The 19,437-nt window shown below is 46.6% G+C and overlaps 2 protein-coding genes across 3 annotated transcripts in view; one reads left to right on the top strand and one right to left on the bottom strand.

The window, feature by feature from the left end:
* Positions 1-681, top strand: part of eIF2Bepsilon (eukaryotic translation initiation factor 2B subunit epsilon) — a 52,810-nt gene extending 52,129 nt beyond the window's left edge. The window contains exon 15 of the mRNA XM_089546254.1: positions 586-681. Coding sequence (XP_089402380.1) covers positions 586-651 — 66 coding nt within the window. The 3' untranslated portion in view covers positions 652-681. The remainder of the gene's footprint in view (positions 1-585) is intronic.
* A 949-nt stretch (positions 682-1,630) lies between these two features.
* LOC149344328 (peroxynitrite isomerase THAP4-like) lies at positions 1,631-17,859 on the bottom strand. Of its 2 annotated transcripts, none has more exons than XM_089542600.1 (7): positions 17,122-17,859; positions 16,959-17,043; positions 12,154-12,306; positions 11,624-11,752; positions 5,491-5,590; positions 5,383-5,411; positions 1,631-1,835 (listed from the first exon to the last, which is right to left on the bottom strand). In XM_089542600.1, exons 1-4 carry the CDS (start codon positions 17,443-17,445, stop codon positions 11,721-11,723), a joined length of 594 nt encoding a protein of 197 aa, XP_089398726.1. In that variant the 5' UTR covers positions 17,446-17,859; the 3' UTR covers positions 1,631-1,835; positions 5,383-5,411; positions 5,491-5,590; positions 11,624-11,720. The 2 variants fall into 2 exon arrangements, with proteins under 2 accessions (XP_089398726.1, XP_089398727.1); XM_089542601.1 differs by having other exon boundaries at positions 16,959-17,037.
* Between the last annotated feature and the right edge of the window lie 1,578 nt (positions 17,860-19,437).

Raw genomic sequence — 19,437 nt, 5'->3', positions numbered from 1 at the left:
TCTCATTATCTCGAATGGCAACGATGGAGAACAAATGGCCAAGCCTATCCAAGCCAGTCCGATTGCGCCCGCCGAGCCGATTACGTTTAAATCCAAGATGGCACCTCTCACGGTGGCGGCAAACGGATTGGTTGTGACAGCGATGTACACTCGCGTCTATATTAAGCTGAAATAACAAACTTTCGGTTCAAAAACGATCATCACAATATTGTTGGCGTCTATTTTAGTCCGAAAATTCAAACTTTTAGACTCCACAAAGTCTGAAATATCGTCGTGAAAAGGTACACGTTCCTTCCTATGAGGTGCACCACAGTTCCTCAGCGAAATCCGAAATATCGCGCTAGTCCGAATTATTGGAGTCCGAAAAATCGGTCGGCTACTGTAGCTAATTTACAGGTTACGACAAATCTAACCAGATGACACTCGAATTTGCCAACAAAAACAGTAGGCAAAACATTGTCGGGCATACAGGACGGATACTTTTCCGCTGTCGGGTGATGCCCAACAGATGACCGGAAAGGGTTAACGCTATTGCATGATACCCTTAAGGCAGAGCTGAAGTGTGCCCTCTTTGTTTCTGTGCAGGCTGCCAAGTTTGTGCAGTGGCTTGAGGAGGCCGAAGAAGAGAGTGAAGAAGAAGACAGCGACTAGTGTGGAGAAATAAATTAATGCAATCCCTCACATTTGGTACCTGGAGCTCACTACGTTGGTCCGGAAGACCACTAGAATGACCCACGCGAGTTTTGCATGCCATACTACAAGGTTGAAAGCGCTGGATGTTAAACAGACACTGAGGACAGGTGTGTCTGATTTCTTGTTAAAAATCAATTCTGCGACTCTTTCCGCATATGGTCATGTTTGTCTGGCAGGAAAAGACACATTTATGACCTCAAAAAATTTGATTTCAAGATTCTCCCATCACTCAGTTCAAACGCCCGATATCAAGGCCAAAAAAGATTGAGACTCCCATTTCGAAGTGAATGGTGGTGCAGCTCAGCCTCTGGGATCAGCGTCAAAAAATGCCTCAACACACCACAGTTTACACGCAAAAACGACTGGTAACGACAATGGCTGTATTTTTGTTTTCTGACGTTTTGCTGGCCTATGCGAGCTTCACTTTTCATGAGAGTAATCTCTTTGCAATTAGAACATAGTAATCTGTTGATAAAAGCCAACATCAACTTGTCTTCAATGTCCGTTTAATTAGAACGATTAAGTCCAGCACGTACAGTCATGGAAAAAAGTTTGCGGGATGTGGATTCCCAGAAAAAAATTTATTGGGCACAGCAGGTCAGCGAAATGCACTGAAGCACGAGGAGACATGCGTGCTCTACCTGCTAGACGAATACCATCTAATACCATCTGTTGCGCTGTTTTTTTTCCACTGCATCACTCCCCCTCTGTAATGCCCTCTGGGCCAAGAGGGTAACTTGAAATAAATAAATAAAAATAAATAAATTGGCTAGCAAGGTTCTGCAAATCCGCTAACTTTGACCCATGACTGTACTAGGTTTGCAGCTGCTTCTGTGTCATAAAAATACAAAACAAGTACACAAGTTATGAACAAAAAGGGTGCCACGAACCAAGGAACCCACACTGCAGCAGGGGAACAGTTCCACGAGGAAAGATGCCCTGTAAAAACAATTTTATTGCTGTCAGCCGCACAATGGTCTTTCTTGGTAGCTCGCTCTGCAACCCAAAATCTGTATCAGTAGTCAACAGGAAGTCCAATCTTGGGCCACTGTGACTGCCAATCCCAGCAGTCTGTGACAGTGTTGCAGATGCCAATAGTAGCACTGTCAAGTCCGCTCACGCTCGAGGTGACTTCCATTGGTCTGCAAAGAATTACAAATATGTTCGGATGAGCTACATTTCTGAGAATAGAGAGTACAGTCGAGACCTGTGTGATTTTCATTTATGTTCCACTAAACTTACTGCTGAGACAGCTAACCCAGGCAAGAAGGAAAATGTTCTCGGCAGAAACAAATAATTTGTGACAGATGTAGTTTCTTAACATATTTCGAAAACCACTGAGGAAATGCAAACCTGTGGCACTGAAACTCAGCATGCCAGTGTGCATTTTTCAGTCTACACACTGCTTTTTAATTATGTTGTTAACTCTGTGTCTGAGGCTACAGAAAGTTTGGGACATAAACATGCCACAAAATATATATACAGGATGTTTCGGCCAAGACTGTTAGGAAATTTTAAGAATAGCCTTTTTGAGTTAGAAAAGTACTTTCTCCCATTAGCGTTCTAACGGCACAGTTAAATACAGTTAAAATGTCTTAACTAATTTACATAGTTAACTATTACTGTTAGGCTCCGAGTTACTGAGAGGTTTTTAGCACACCATAAGTAACACTGATATCAGTTTTTAGATTTTAGAAAATAGCATTCTCGTTGCCACTGCAGTGCGAAAGCTATCTTAGGGCCACGATGAAATCAAAACTGCACAGCCAAACAGAGCACTGCCACGCCTACAAGCGTGCGTCGCACAGCTGCGCGGGTGTCACATGCTCTTTTTCATAACACGAGTGGGAGTGGCAAGCAGCAAACGATATGGTAAGTCTGAATTCAAACAAACGATACTATTTGTTTCACGAGCGTAAGAAGATGCTTTCCAGCAAGTTTCAGTCACAGGTGTTGAGTGGAACATAATTTAATCTGATTCTGTATGTTGTCCGAGGAGCCGCTCAGCATTTCCACCCACATCGGGGGTGACGTCAATCACCGTATTTGCACGATTGTAGGTCCACCTGTCTTTTTTTTTTATTTGAAAATTCGAAGTTGAGGAGGGGGGGGGTGTAGACTTACAATCGAAACTAAAGCATGGCATCATAAATAAGGGCGAGACAAACGAGATATCAGGGATGCTACAGCATGGTCGCATTTCTGCTGTGGGGCTCCGCCGCATCCCTCTTGGTGCTAACCCTGAGCAGCTGCTCAGTTAACACGTAGAACCGGCACCCCATCCCCGCGCGTGGCTGCCGATTGCGGCTACAGGCCTTATGCGAAATGCACTGCCATCTAGCGGTCGCCGCGCGCGATCCGCCATGTTGGAGGATAGCCGCCGGATTCACAGCACGTACCGGTACACGCTCGTCGCGCGCGCTCGAGTTTCACCGTGCTCAATATGCCCACATATTGCTTACTGCCTTGCTGTATACGCCAGAGAAAAAAGGCAAGAGCGCTTGATTTGAGCGCATTTCTATTTTTGGACTGCGATCCCCGACATCCGCGGCACAAATGTTGCAGAACCGTCGCTACATGTGGAGGCATCGCGCAACAAATTTCGTTATCTCCATGCAGCTAATGAAATTAGAAATAAGCTTTGTAGGCACGAACAAAATGTCACAGAAAAGCTGTTGTTCTCCTGCGATTGCCAATGAATTGCTGCAACTATCGGCCTCGCAAGAGAGCAATCGTGATCAGTTGTTCAGTGGTACGGGTCGCGCTTTGTGTGAACCGTCGCGCCTAGCGTTATCCGCCGCAGCGATTACAGGCGTTAGTTTTAGTGCGAATATTTGTTTCGACGGAAACACTAGCAAGTATTCACTTCATTTATCACGCAGCACACCACTCCGAGGCTCTTCGCAAGGCTGCTCACCACTAGTACGAACTGGCCGCTCGCCGCGCGAAGGAACATTAAGCACTAGGGCAAACAAACAAATGCTGCATGAACTTCTCAAGGAAAACGAAAAGCGTCGCATGTTGAAAGACCCCATTTTTCGACTACCAACATGAGCATGAGGTTTACTATCGTTTGCTTTCGACGCCGACGCAACAAAGAAAACGCTCGATCCCACAACAACAGCAATTCAAGCGGCACGCCCATTCGCAACAAGTATCGAATCAAATAAAAAGTGACACAAACTAGGCCGAAATGTGCACATTTTTAGGCATAAACGAAAATTGTATTTGACTCGTACATTTCTTGGTCTTCGGCGTCGGCAGACTGACTTAGGACTCCTTGAAAAACTTGTAGCTCCGTAACCGGTGGCGTTCGGAAAGTGTTTTGGACGCGTAATAAGTGTCTGCGAAGTCACTTTGAAACTTGGGCAGCAGAGACAGGTCGACTGACCATTCAGTCATGTTTACAGGCTCAAGTGAGAGGAAATGAGACTTTCGAGCCAGCACAGCCGTAAGGAAGCTATCGCAGGGCGCGCCTAAATCCAGAGAGCAGAGGCGAAACGATCTTCAGTTATCCTCCAACATGGCCGCTTTCCACTGGTTCTTCTTTTCTCCGATAGATGGCAGCAATTTTGCATAAGGTCTACTGATAAGCGGCAGTGGCGCGATAACGCTATCGCGTTTTATCCTTTAAAGACGACGCTCAAGCATCCTCCAAAATTTGTTTTTTGTTTTTTACTTTCAACTGCTCACTCAGTGCTCAAGGGAGTGTCGATATTTGGTGAAAGGGCCGCTTTTCCAATCACAGCGCCACCGCCACCATTCGGAACAGCAACAGTGTCAGGGAGTGCCGGTAGCTGATGGAAGAACCAACACTGCTCACGTGTAGTTTCTCTTTGGCTTTGACACAAGCCCGCCATGTTTCACCAGTTTTGAACGTAGTCCTTCGCGAGTTATTTGTGCTCCCAGTCCGCTAAGCATCCGGCGCTTGTTCACGGCTACATTCAAGATGGCTGTCATTCTTTACGCTGAAGAAACAAACTGCGTGCCAGGCTGCAAGTTTGACGTCTCAAAACGGATGATCAAGGTGTGGTGGCTGCAGTGAGGCAAAATTTTCAGCTATTCCACGTGATTTCGTGATGTGGCTGTATGCAAAGTGCGGGATTTCGCTTGACGATGACATTAGAACAATGTGCAGTGGGACCTCAGCAGCGATCACTGCGACAGCGATAGTGAGGAAGATGGCGTAAGTGTGGGCGAGTAGTCCAGTGACTAAGACATTTTAGATTTAGAATGTGTCCCCGGGCACGCGCAGCAGCTAATAGCGGCACAGAAGATAAGCGGCGGCGGCCGGATAATGCTATTGCGTTCCACTATTAAAGGGGAATCTTAAGGGACCTCCAACTTTGTTTTTTTTTTTTTTTGCAGATATGGGATATGGGGGGCCGACTTACATTCGGGTCAACTTACAATCGTGTAAATACAGTATTGTGAAGCCACCAAACCCACTGGCTGTTCACAGGAACAACCAGTGCTTGCCGGCGACACCCCAAGAATGTGGGAGTCCAGGTTGGCCACTCAACCATGGTGTCAAGGTGCACTGCTGCCGATCGAGGCCGAAACTACCTGTACAAAATTCTAATTATTAACTCTCTACACTGACGATTTGACCTCGTACAGACACCCAAAAGGTTTCTGCCATGACTGCCATAACCATCATTTTCTGCTTGTGTAGACATCTTTGCTCACCATGTTTTGTGCAATCGTGCCATGCGTAACTGAAAAAAAAAGCAAGGAATGGTAAAAGAAATTAAATCGCACCTATGCGTGCACTGAATGCAATGGTAACTTGCTCACCTGCAATGTAAATTGAGCAGCAAGATGACATGCAATGCAGAGCATGAGGCATTCCTCATACACTAGATATTTCCTGTTAGGACAAGGACCATGGGTTCACCTGTAAACAGATGTTCATCAGTTCGACATCAGAGCTTTTTCAAATTTGTCCTTTCCAGAGCTCATCCTCCATGAATAATTTATGGTTTATGGACATTTAACATCCCAAAGCGGCTCAGGCTACGAGAGACGCCGCAGTGAAGGGTAATTTAATGTCACCTTATGCTCAACGCAACAATAATGGTTTGATGCACGAAGGGTGTAATGGTCGTGAAATGAACTGGGATAAATTGATGAACATGAAAAAGGCAAGGAAAAGCCCGACTATTCTTCATGGTGACAGTAAGACAGGACTGGTGACAACACAGCAAATTAGCAAACCAAATGCTGTACACGTGACAAGGCATGTGTGCAATTTTGAACACCATCTAAAAAAAGCAATAGGAGGAACATGATACAGCTGCACAGAAGTAACACTTCCTATGTCAAGCCTTGCTGCATGAAGTTTCAGTGTCATCTGCATTACACCCGAGATTAAGTTTTACTGCTGCCATGGTAACCAGTATCTCAAGCACTTACGCCGCTGCATTGTCCAGTGAAGGCTGATGTATGTCGTGATGGTCGTCCCCCAAATCAAGTGACTGCTCTGGTAAGAAGTATCTCAAGCACTTACGCTGCTGCATTGTCCACTGAAGGCTGATGTATGTCGTGATGGTCGTCCCCCAAATCAAGTGACTGCTCTGGTAAGAAGTATCTCAAGCACTTACGCTGCTGCATTGTCCACTGAAGGCTGATGTATGCCGTGATGGTTGTCCCCCAAATCAAGTCACTGCTCTGGTAAGAAGTATCTCAAGCACTTATGCTGCTGCATTGTCCACTGAAGGCTGATGTATGTCCTGACGGTCGTCCCCCAAATCAAGTGACTGCTCTAGTAAAAGTATCTCAAGCACTTATGCTTCTGCATTGTCCACTGAAGGCTGATGTATGTCCTGACGGTCGTCCCCCAAATCAAGTGACTGCTCTGGTAAAAGTATCTCAAGCACTTATGCTGCTGCATTGTCCACTGAAGGCTGATGTATGTCCTGACGGTCGTCCCCCAAATCAAGTGACTGCTCTGGTAAAAGTATCTCAAGCACTTATGCTGCTGCATTGTCCACTGAAGGCTGATGTATGTCCTGACGGTCGTCCCCCAAATCAAGTGACTGCCCTGGTAAGAAGTATCTCAAGCATTTACGCTGCTGCATTGTCCACTGAAGGCTAATCTATGTCCCGACGGTCGTCCCCCAAATCAAATGACTGTTCTGGTAAAAGTATCTCAAGCACTTATGCTGCTGCATTGTCCACTGAAGGCTGATGTATGTCTTGACGGTCATCCCCCAAATCAAGTGACTGCTCTGGTAAGAAGTATCTCAAGCACTTACGCTGCTGCATTGTCCACTGAAGGCTGATGTATGTCGTGATGGTCGTCCCCCAAATCAAGTGACTGCTCTGGTAAGAAGTATCTCAAGCACTTACGCTGCTGCATTGTCCACTGAAGGCTGATGTATGTCGTGATGGTCGTCCCCCAAATCAAGTGACTGCTCTGGTAAGAAGTATCTCAAGCACTTATGCTGCTGCATTGTCCACTGAAGGCTGATGTATGTCCTGACGGTCTCCCCCAAATCAAGTGACTGCTCTAGTAAAAGTATCTCAAGCACTTATGCTTCTGCATTGTCCACTGAAGGCTGATGTATGTCCTGACGGTCGTCCCCCAAATCAAGTGACTGCTCTGGTAAAAGTATCTCAAGCACTTATGCTGCTGCATTGTCCACTGAAGGCTGATGTATGTCCTGACGGTCGTCCCCCAAATCAAGTGACTGCTCTGGTAAAAGTATCTCAAGCACTTATGCTGCTGCATTGTCCACTGAAGGCTGATGTATGTCCTGACGGTCGTCCCCCAAATCAAGTGACTGCTCTGGTAAGAAGTATCTCAAGCATTTACGCTGCTGCATTGTCCACTGAAGGCTAATCTATGTCCCGACGGTCGTCCCCCAAATCAAATGACTGTTCTGGTAAAAGTATCTCAAGCACTTATGCTGCTGCAATGTCCACTGAAGGCTGATGTATGTCTTGACGGTCGTCCCCCAAATCAAGTGACTGCTCTGGTAAGAAGTATCTCAAGCACTTACGCTGCTGCATTGTCCACTGAAGGCTGATGTATGTCCTGACGGTCGTCCCCCAAATCGAGTGACTGCTCTGGTAAAAGTATCTCAAGCACTTATGCTGCTGCATTGTCCACTGAAGGCTGATGTATGTCCTTACGGTCGTCCCCCAAATCAAGTGACTGCTCTGGTAAAAGTATCTCAAGCACTTATGCTGCTGCATTGTCCACTGAAGGCTGATGTATGTCCTGACGGTCGTCCCCCAAATCAAGTGACTGCTCTGGTAAAAGTATCTCAAGCACTTATGCTGCTGCATTGTCCACTGAAGGCTGATGTATGTCCTGACGGTCGTCCCCCAAATCAAGTGACTGCTCTGGGAAGAAGTATCTCAAGCACTTATGCTGCTGCATTGTCCAGTGAAGGCTGATGTATGTCCTGACGGTCGTCCCCCAAATCAAGTGACTGCTCTGGTAAGAAGTATCTCAAGCACTTACGCTGCTGCACTGTCCAGTGAAGGCTGATGTATGTCCTGACGGTCGTCCCCCAAATCAAGTGACTGCTCTAGTAAGAAGTATCTCAAGCACTTATGCTGCTGCATTGTCCACTGAAGGCTGATGTATGTCTTGACGGTCATCCCCCAAATCAAGTGACTGCTCTGGTAAGAAGTATCTCAAGCACTTACGCTGCTGCATTGTCCACTGAAGGCTGATGTATGTCGTGATGGTCGTCCCCCAAATCAAGTGACTGCTCTGGTAAGAAGTATCTCAAGCACTTACGCTGCTGCATTGTCCACTGAAGGCTGATGTATGTCGTGATGGTCGTCCCCCAAATCAAGTGACTGCTCTGGTAAGAAGTATCTCAAGCACTTACGCTGCTGCATTGTCCACTGAAGGCTGATGTATGTCCTGACGGTCTCCCCCAAATCAAGTGACTGCTCTAGTAAAAGTATCTCAAGCACTTATGCTTCTGCATTGTCCACTGAAGGCTGATGTATGTCCTGACGGTCGTCCCCCAAATCAAGTGACTGCTCTGGTAAAAGTATCTCAAGCACTTATGCTGCTGCATTGTCCACTGAAGGCTGATGTATGTCCTGACGGTCGTCCCCCAAATCAAGTGACTGCTCTGGTAAAAGTATCTCAAGCACTTATGCTGCTGCATTGTCCACTGAAGGCTGATGTATGTCCTGACGGTCGTCCCCCAAATCAAGTGACTGCTCTGGTAAAAGTATCTCAAGCACTTATGCTGCTGCATTGTCCACTGAAGGCTGATGTATGTCCTGACGGTCGTCCCCCAAATCAAGTGACTGCTCTGGTAAGAAGTATCTCAAGCATTTACGCTGCTGCATTGTCCACTGAAGGCTAATCTATGTCCCGACGGTCGTCCCCCAAATCAAATGACTGTTCTGGTAAAAGTATCTCAAGCACTTATGCTGCTGCAATGTCCACTGAAGGCTGATGTATGTCTTGACGGTCGTCCCCCAAATCAAGTGACTGCTCTGGTAAGAAGTATCTCAAGCACTTACGCTGCTGCATTGTCCACTGAAGGCTGATGTATGTCCTGACGGTCGTCCCCCAAATCGAGTGACTGCTCTGGTAAAAGTATCTCAAGCACTTATGCTGCTGCATTGTCCACTGAAGGCTGATGTATGTCCTTACGGTCGTCCCCCAAATCAAGTGACTGCTCTGGTAAAAGTATCTCAAGCACTTATGCTGCTGCATTGTCCACTGAAGGCTGATGTATGTCCTGACGGTCGTCCCCCAAATCAAGTGACTGCTCTGGTAAAAGTATCTCAAGTACTTATGCTGCTGCATTGTCCACTGAAGGCTGATGTATGTCCTGACGGTCGTCCCCCAAATCAAGTGACTGCTCTGGGAAGAAGTATCTCAAGCACTTATGCTGCTGCATTGTCCAGTGAAGGCTGATGTATGTCCTGACGGTCGTCCCCCAAATCAAGTGACTGCTCTGGTAAGAAGTATCACAAGCACTTACGCTGCTGCACTGTCCAGTGAAGGCTGATGTATGTCCTGACGGTCGTCCCCCAAATCAAGTGACTGCTCTAGTAAGAAGTATCTCAAGCACTTATGCTGCTGCATTGTCCACTGAAGGCTGATGTATGTCCTGACGGTCGTCCCCCAAATCAAGTGACTGCTCTGGTAAAAGTATCTCAAGCACTTATGCTGCTGCATTGTCCACTGAAGGCTGATGTATGTCCTGACGGTCGTCCCCCAAATCAAGTGACTGCTCTGGTAAAAGTATCTCAAGCACTTATGCTGCTGCATTGTCCACTGAAGGCTGATGTATGTCCTGACGGTCGTCCCCCAAATCAAGTGACTGCTCTAGTAAAAGTATCTCAAGCACTTATGCTTCTGCATTGTCCACTGAAGGCTGATGTATGTCCTGACGGTCGTCCCCCAAATCAAGTGACTGCTCTGGTAAAAGTATCTCAAGCACTTATGCTGCTGCATTGTCCACTGAAGGCTGATGTATGTCCTGACGGTCGTCCCCCAAATCAAGTGACTGCTCTGGTAAAAGTATCTCAAGCACTTATGCTGCTGCATTGTCCACTGAAGGCTGATGTATGTCCTGACGGTCGTCCCCCAAATCAAGTGACTGCCCTGGTAAGAAGTATCTCAAGCATTTACGCTGCTGCATTGTCCACTGAAGGCTAATCTATGTCCTGACGGTCGTCCCCCAAATCAAATGACTGTTCTGGTAAAAGTATCTCAAGCACTTATGCTGCTGCATTGTCCACTGAAGGCTGATGTATGTCTTGACGGTCGTCCCCCAAATCAAGTGACTGCTCTGGTAAGAAGTATCTCAAGCACTTACGCTGCTGCATTGTCCACTGAAGGCTGATGTATGTCGTGATGGTCGTCCCCCAAATCAAGTGACTGCTCTGGTAAGAAGTATCTCAAGCACTTACGCTGCTGCATTGTCCACTGAAGGCTGATGTATGTCGTGATGGTCGTCCCCCAAATCAAGTGACTGCTCTGGTAAGAAGTATCTCAAGCACTTATGCTGCTGCATTGTCCACTGAAGGCTGATGTATGTCCTGACGGTCTCCCCCAAATCAAATGACTGTTCTGGTAAAAGTATCTCAAGCACTTATGCTGCTGCAATGTCCACTGAAGGCTGATGTATGTCTTGACGGTCGTCCCCCAAATCAAGTGACTGCTCTGGTAAGAAGTATCTCAAGCACTTACGCTGCTGCATTGTCCACTGAAGGCTGATGTATGTCCTGACGGTCGTCCCCCAAATCGAGTGACTGCTCTGGTAAAAGTATCTCAAGCACTTATGCTGCTGCATTGTCCACTGAAGGCTGATGTATGTCCTTACGGTCGTCCCCCAAATCAAGTGACTGCTCTGGTAAGAAGTATCTCCAGCACTTATGCTGCTGCATTGTCCACTGAAGGCTGATGTATGTCCTGACGGTTGTCCCCCAAATCAAGTGACTGCTCTGGTAAGAAGTATCTCAAGCACTTACGCTGCTGCACTGTCCAGTGAAGGCTGATGTATGTCCTGACGGTCGTCCCCCAAATCAAGTGACTGCTCTGGTAAGAAGTATCTCAAGCACTTATGCTGCTGCATTGTCCACTGAAGGCTGATGTATGTCCTGACGGTCGTCCCCCAAATCAAGTGACTGCTCTGGTAAGAAGTATCTCAAGCACTTACGCTGCTGCATTGTCCAGTGAAGGCTGATGTATGTCCTGACGGTCGTCCCCCAAATCAAGTGACTGCTCTGGTAAAAGTATCTCAAGCACTTATGCTGCTGCATTGTCCACTGAAGGCTGATGTATGTCCTGACGGTCGTCCCCCAAATCAAGTGACTGCTCTGGTAAGAAGTATCTCAAGCACTTATGCTGCTGCATTGTCCAGTGAAGGCTGATGTATGTCCTGACGGTCGTCCCCCAAATCAAGTGACTGCTCTGGTAAGAAGTATCTCAAGCACTTACGCTGCTGCACTGTCCAGTGAAGGCTGATGTATGTCGTGACTGTCAGCCCCCAAATGAAGTGACTGATCTGATGGCAGTGATGATGATGACTGTCAGGCTACCTCCTTCTGCGCCAAGGGGTCTGGCATTCTGTAAAGGAAGTCATACCAGCATCCATCTAATTAAAATGCACCTGCTCAGGTGACTCAGCTTAAAAGGGAAATGCGCAACTGAGCACAGGACAGCAGCTTCGCCAGACACGGTGGGCGTACTTCAAGGGAGGCAGTATGCGAAAACACATTGATATCAGTGGACGTAACAACCTAGATGCTTAAATTTAATCCTCTCACAGTCAACAATCAAAATGCTATGCTTATCTTGATGCATTAGCTGATGATGAAGCTGTTGCACATCAGTATAGTAAATATGCTGCGCAGAAGAGTGAAAATGGGAAAAAAAATGTTTCAAAACATAGGTAACCATGCATACAGAAATTTTTCACTAAGCAAGCATTTGCATTGTTTGCAAAAATGACAATCATCATTACGCACCGGCTTCACTTTTCGAGACACTTGTTTGTGTGCTTAAGGATCTTGTCCTCGCTTTCACAACTGCCTGTGCAGACTTCATGGCCACTTGAATGTAAACTTGCGTCGCTCCATCCTTCTTTGACACTGAGCAGCTTTGGCATGGTGAAGTTGTGCCTGTAAGGTCAGGCAACATCAATAGCACAGAAAAAAAACTGATGCAAACTTCTATAACTCCGGATCACACAGCACCCTTGATGAGTTAACACGAAAGACTAATCTCCCAGAAAACTGCTCACACAATATTTTTTGATGGGCAGCCATAATCGCTTCTTGCCTCAGTTGCGTGCTCGTGTACAGGTGTAAGTAAAAATTATTAGCACACTGATGGAAACCAGTTGAACTAACAAAACAGGACAGAAGAGAAGAACATGGACACAAGTGCCAACTATTAACCAAATTATTCGCTGTGACAGGCAAGGCAGCAATATAAAGGAAACATGGCAAGCAAAACACAAAGAATCAAACATGCCGGGGAAAGTCACAATCGGGTACTATCAAAAGGTGTCGCTAACTAAGATAGGCAAGCTCTTGTGGAATCAGAGCCAACAGCGGCTGGCTAACGCATGTGTCTCCGTAGTTATGTATGTTGTGTGCCTCGCAGATGAGCCATGAGGTCTGGTCTTTATATTTGGCGATAATGGTCTTGTTAAGAAATGCTTCGCAGCCTTCGCATCCGTACATTGTATGACCATGACAGAAGCCAACAGCCACAGAAACCAAGGGGCACAGGGGATTTTTTTTAAATTAATTTATTTATTTTGTGCTGTTCATCAATTTAGAATACTACTCAATATATTATCGCTTAAAGCTAACTGATTATAAAAGCAGAAGAAAAAACTACCACATGCCGCCGGTGGGATCCGATCCCACGACCATGTTATTTTTGCGTGATTGGTTCTTTATATCTTCACCTATCGCCAAATATAAAAAACTAGACCTCACGGCTCATCTGTGAGACACACAACATACATAACTACACAGACACATGCATTAGCCAGCCGTTATTGGCTGCAATTCCACAAGAGCTTGGCTCACTTAGTCAGTGACACCTTTTGATAATACCTGATTGTGACTTTTCCTGATATATTTCATGCTTTGTGTTTTGTTTGCCGTGTTTTCTTTATATTGCTGCCTTTCCTGTCGCAATAAATCATTTGGTTGCTAGTCAGCGCTGGTGTCCATGGTCTTCTCTTCCATCCAGTCTCTTGGCGCTGTGCAAACTGTTTCCATCAACATGCACCAACCAGCCCAACTAAGCCCTCTTCTGGAATTATTAGAATCAGTGATAGGTCACCGGAGCAGTGGTATGACAACGCTTGGCACTGCTGTAGACATTGACGAGCACCCCGGTAACGACAGTCGGGCCATTCCCACTTTTCATTAAAAGGGGAGGCCAGTAGACTTGTTAGCGACCTGCACGAAATTTGTTTGTTTCTCGCTCTTTCTGGTGATCAAGTTAAAAAGAAAAGCCATGCACACAGTAGTATACAGCCAGCGCCCCGAGGCTGGGGAAGTGGTGCAATCTGAGGTCGCTCACCCCCCCTGCACTGAAAACATGGGAACTGCCCGTTTAATCAGTGAATGGATGGATGTTAAGAGCATCCCCTTTGTAATGGGCAGCAGGTGCTGCCATGCTCAGTGTTTCTGTAGAGCGTGAACTCTTATTACCTAGTTACTCAGTTTAGAGCCTTCAGCATCTGCACCAACACCTGCCTCCCACTCTCCACTGTTAGAAGAGGAGGGAGTGATTGTGAGAAAGGGAAGAGGAAGAGACAGCAGGAAGACAACAGGCGGTAATTTGAAGAGGGAGATCTCTCCAGTTGTAAGGGACAGGAGGGAAAGGGAGAAGATGCAAGGCGAAAGGCGGCCTAATGAATTGGGCATCCACTGGAAGTCAAATCTGGCAGGCAGTCTGGCAACATAGGTACTGTGGTCTGGCAATTTAAGTTACGCCAGCCGGAGAGAGGCATTATCGGTCCATTCGTAGCTAAGTACCATCTTTGTCTTTTTGTTCTTTGTTTGTTTTTTATACATATATATATAGATATGTGGGTAGCGAGCGGTGGCAGATTTAGACATGCAGTAGGATCGGGGCAGTAGATTATTAGGGAAGTTGATTTCAGTGTGTTGAAGCTAGCGAAGAGGAAGTAGGTTAGCACTGGGCCAATGTAGAGTTAGTGCGAACCACGTGATACGCCTTTTTTTTAACAAAGTTTTTCTGTTTTTTTTTCTTCTCTCTTTTTTTTGTGGAATTTGTTCTTGAGCGTGCAGGTTCCTGTTCTTTTTAGTGCGTTTTTCTTTTGTATGAGTGTGTTTTTGCTCTTGGGCATGCAGATTTTTGTAGTTTCGTTTTGTCTGGTTGTTTGATTCGGATGAGCAGAAAACGTACTGTGCGGGGCAGGGTCCCTCGCACAGGAACAACATGGGTCACCCAGATGAAAAAAAAATCAAGGATGAGGGAGGAGGCCTCGTCCAATGCAAAACATGCAATCAACGGTGCTTCTAAGACGAGACAGGGTTCACAAATGCGACAGAGGCGAGGTGACAAGCTTTGAATGCAGCTTGTGTGAAGCAGTCTCGAAGTTGTAAAAACAACTGGCGAGTGAAGCTGAGAGGATGAGTGAGGAACTTAAGGAAGAAAAGGAGAGGCGTGCGGAATTCGGGACTAGACTCGTGAGGGGGTGGAGCAGCGGAGCGCAGACCCTCGAGCGAGAATTGAGCGAGGAACGAGAGAAAAGAGGGCCAATTGAGAGGCAGGTGGAGGAGCTGAGAACGAGAGAGGCAGAAAGACTGGCATCAGAGTAAGGGAAGGCAGGAGGGCCAGCCAGCATAACATACTAGGGGGCAGGCACGGTAGTGTGGAGCCCGCCAAAGAGAGACGAGCACCCGGAGAAGGCAGAGAAGAAGAGAGGTGCCATGGTAATAGAGGGGACCCAGGGGTCGACAACAGAAACACAATAGGAGCAGGGCGCAGACAGAGGAACAAAGACGGACAGCAGTAGGAAAGTTTGGGTAGTGGGAAGCTCAAATATCTACCGAGCAAAACGAGCACTACTAAAAACGTTGAAATACAATAAGCAGGTGCAGGTCGAGAGCATCCCAGGAGGATGTTTTAGAGAGATTGCAGAAAGAGCAAAATCTAAGCTTTGGGAAAACGTAGCAGGTGATAACCCTGTGGTCCTGCATGAAGAGTGTCAACGATGTGCTGCAGGATAGAGGGAAACGCTTGGGAAAACAAATACAGACAGGGGTGACGAAACTCGGGGCAACCTCCGAGGCACCGTATTGTTCTGTGCACAGTCCCGGAGGTCAGGGGACAGGGCTTATACATTGAGGGCCAGGTCATGAGGGCCAACACAGTAATCAGAGAGATGGGGAAGTCCCTCAGATGCGATGTGATGGATGTCAACCAGGTGGTTTACGGAGACAGGAACCCCACTTTCCCACCCACCCCTTCTCCCAGCATGGCAACCATTATGCCGAGCCAGCGGGATGGCAGGTAGGGAAAAAGATGGGCCGTCGGGCACTGGTTTTTACAGGCAAGCAGGATACCCCTGCAGGAAGGAGTAAGCAACAAAGGTGAAGGAATAGGGGGCGGGGGGAGGGGGGGGGGGGGGGGAGGTGCAGGACAGGGCATGGCGAACGAAAAGAAAGCAAGCTCTAAGTTCATGAACATGCAAGGGGAAAGAAGTGGAATTAAAAGGGACGAAATTGAAGAACAACTACAATTTGAAAATTTTGGGGTATATGGGGTTGCAGAAACTCACATGAGAGACATGGAAGGACCATCACACATTGCAGGTCACACTTAGATAGGGTGTAACAGATAAGAGAAAGACCGTAAAGGTGGAGGCCTACGGGCATTAGTAAAGAGGCAAGACTGGGAGAGGGCTATGGCTCCAGGGCATAGTGGGGAGTCTAGAGACAATAACAGGGTTTGTTAAAACAAGGAAATGAGTCGAGTGAGGAGAATATAGGCCATTTCCAATGTATGTCTAAAGACATCAGGGAGTTAGGCTTGCGTGGGGCAATAATCATCTTGGGCAATATGAATGTTCACTTGGAATACTTTGACAGAGCTTTGGATGCAACGGGGAAGATGTTAGGAGAATTTTGGGAAGATGTTAGGAGAATTTTGTGATGCCCATGATCTAGTAATGGTTAATACAGAAATAAAATTTGAGGGGAAAATAACATGGGTAAGAAATAACTCTCACTCAACTACTGACTATTGCCTAATGTCACACAAAATGTATGATGGGTTAGGGGGGAATAGAAATTGAAGAAGATATGAAAAGCCTTGGCAGTGACCACAGAATTAAAATTACATTTGGTAGTGCAATGCCCGCAATATAAACAGGAAGGTAAACATAACCTCATCAATGCACAGCTGCAGGATGTGTCTAAGCACACTGATGACATAGTACCCAAGCAGCCGAATAGGGAGTGGACATATGATGCCCTAATGGCAGTTTTTCAAAGGGAGCTCGAGAAAGGCCAAACCAAGAAAGGCCAAACCATTAGTACGCCATGATGATGTGACTGTTGTTGTGACTGATGATGACGGCTCGCCCCTCGCCCCCCCCCCTGCAGTCGGCACCTATGCATCATCCATCCGGATTCAATCATGCCCACTGCAAGCAAGCTCGGCCACCGACATGCCACCAAGCACCACGCGAAAGTGCGAAAGGTCAAGAACAAGCCGCTAAAATCCCGCGATGCTTCGTGAGAAAGCGACCGCATGCACACCTTAAACAAATACGTACCAGCACTTGAAAACTCGGGCGCCGTGTAGCAGTGGTCGATCTGGTAACTGGCAAACGTGTAGTCCGAGTCGACGCTCACCTGCGTCTTTCGGTCCGAATGCAGATGAAACGTGGAACGTACACAAGAACAGAATGCAAACTAAACGCAGATTGATCTACAAACCTGATGTTCCACATGATTCAGTGCTCCTGTACCGTCTTCAACACTACTGGTGGCATAAATAGTCGGCACCGCGCCTGGCCTCAGGCGTAACTGTTTCGCTGACAGGCCGAACTGAACCATGTAAGTTGGGTTAAAGTTGTATGCGTACGGCATAAAATGCAGGGAGCACATTTTGCTCGTTTTTTTCGGAGTCCAGTCCCTGCGTCCAGTGGCGCGCACAAAGTCTATCCAAGCCCTGCGTTGAGATTCATCGCGGGGAAACCCATGAAACACGACCTCGTCGCCTGTCTTGCTAGGGCAGAAATCTACAACGCAGTACGACATGTTGAGGTTCTTCGAAACACGAGGACCGCAGAACGAGTGGCAAACACACCACCACACAAAATCGAGAGAAACGAGCGAGGTCGGGATAAAAAGCGTACTTCCGCGCGCCTCTGCCTCATGACAGCAAATCTAGCGCTGCTGTACCAAGGCTGCCAGCTGTATTCCGCACGGCGCTCGGGTGCGGATCGTCTGCTACTCGCTGCGGTTCACTGCGGTTGCATTTGGCTTTTCCCTCACCTCAGTTTTGGTTCACAACGTTGCTTTCTGTGTTGCACTACAACTGAAACAGATATTCACTACTTGGCAATGAAACGCTAAATGTATGAGACAGCAGCTACTTTTAAAAGAGAGTTTAGCGTCAGCTCTAGCGCAGTGCAGTTCGCAACAGACCTAGTGGGTTATGGTAGTTATGGTAAAAATATGGTAAAAATGAAAGAAAAATTGGCAGTGGCTTAGCTCGGCTATGCCAGGATTATTCTTACACCGTGGCCAGGATATGCGAAGCGAAAGCTAAGCAGACTGCCACCTCAGCTGTGGTTGCGGCGCGCGGAGCTCTCCTTTTCAATCCTCCGACATGTTATCAGGCATGCGACACAGCTGGCGAAGCGAGCGGAGGCGGGCGCAACGACGAGGCAAGCGGTATGACGTCATGCCAAATGGCGGCGAGGCGCGCGGAGTGACGTCATGCGAGATGGCGCGGCGAGCGTGCGGCGTCCGCCAGCTGCTGCGGTTGCTAGGCAACGGCTCAAGGTCGGTCTCTGTGCCTCCTCGGAGCACCGCCACAGCGAAATCGCAAGTTCGTGGCCAGTGCAGCTTTCGCTACAAAATGCGAGTTGTCCCATCTGGGCACTGCTTGTGTGTGTGAATGTAAATTTGCGCAGCAGTTCACCTAACGAACGGGACTGCACATTGATGGTGATATCAATCAATCAATCTTTATTTTGCATTTTTAGTACAAATAAAAATGCAGGGAGTGGGGACAAAAAGCTGCTCTGAGGCAAGCTTGACTGGGTCCCCACCCCCTTTACATGGCAGTTTGTGCAGCAGTTATGGATGAAATGTTGAGTTTTTAAAAGAGAACAATTTACAGCACATGCGATTTTCGCGGAGGAAATGAATAATGTTACAAATGCAGCCTTTTACAATATAAAAAATACAACAAAATGCAACAAACACTCGCGTGATAGCAGACCTGAAAAATGACAATGTTAATAAACAAACTCGCCTGAATATAAGGGAAAAGAAATAGTAAAGACAAATGGACACAACTACAGTATTCTGGGATGAAATGACGTGTTACAAAAGCTCTGTTTTTGGTTATGAAGATGGTTGACACTGTTAAACGCCATGAAACTGGTTGATGAAATGAAGTTTTATATTACATTTAGTGGCTGTTTGCAGGTCGATTTCCATCATTAATAATTTGTTCAATAATCTCGGAAGGCGATTTTCGACGCTATCTAGCCCGTGTGTTAGCCTGGTGAATGGCACGTGCCATGTTCCTTTATTCCGAAATACATACCCCCTGTCAGGAAGGCTTTTTAAACTACATAAAGACAAAAATGCATTGTTATTAGTTTTTAAGCTATGTTTATATCTCATCGACAGGTTAAAGTCATATAATGTTGGAAAAGGTATAATTTTGTATTCATAATAGGTATTATGTAATGGGCTTTCACTTGGAATGTTGACTACGTGACGAAGGGCTTTCTTCTGCAGAGAAAAAATCTTATTTATGTTTTCTTTTGATGTTGTGCCCCATACAAGTCCGCAGTAATTTAGTTGAGCATAGAACAACGCGTTATATATTAATAGCTTAAATTTCAGTGGTAAAATATAACGAAGCCTCCAGAGTACTCCTGATATTTTGGCAAGATTGGTTAATATATGCTGCACGTGTGAGTTCCATGATAAGTGCTGATGAAATGTCACACCAAGTGTCTTTGCTTCTGAAACCACTTCAATAGGATTATTGCTGATATGAATGTTAAA

This window comes from Amblyomma mixtum, chromosome 5 (assembly GCF_055824585.1).
Source record: "Amblyomma mixtum isolate Tamu chromosome 5, ASM5582458v1, whole genome shotgun sequence".
Taxonomy (NCBI): Eukaryota; Metazoa; Arthropoda; class Arachnida; order Ixodida; family Ixodidae; genus Amblyomma; species Amblyomma mixtum.
The sequence above is the reverse complement of the archived record's forward strand: the minus strand, read 5'-3'. Positions and strand labels throughout refer to the sequence as shown.

Bases quoted from the DNA above. Each gene is read 5' to 3' on its own strand.
- LOC149344328 (XM_089542600.1), bottom strand. From the start codon at position 17,445: ATGTCGTACTGCGTTGTAGATTTCTGCCCTAGCAAGACAGGCGACGAG. The intron at 17,044-17,121 runs GTTTGTAGATCA...TCGGACCGAAAG, and splicing joins TGAATCATGTGGAACATCAG to ACGCAGGTGAGCGTCGACTC. The intron at 11,753-12,153 runs GTGCGTAATGAT...CTTCCTTTACAG, and splicing joins TGTCTCGAAAAGTGAAGCCG to AATGCCAGACCCCTTGGCGC.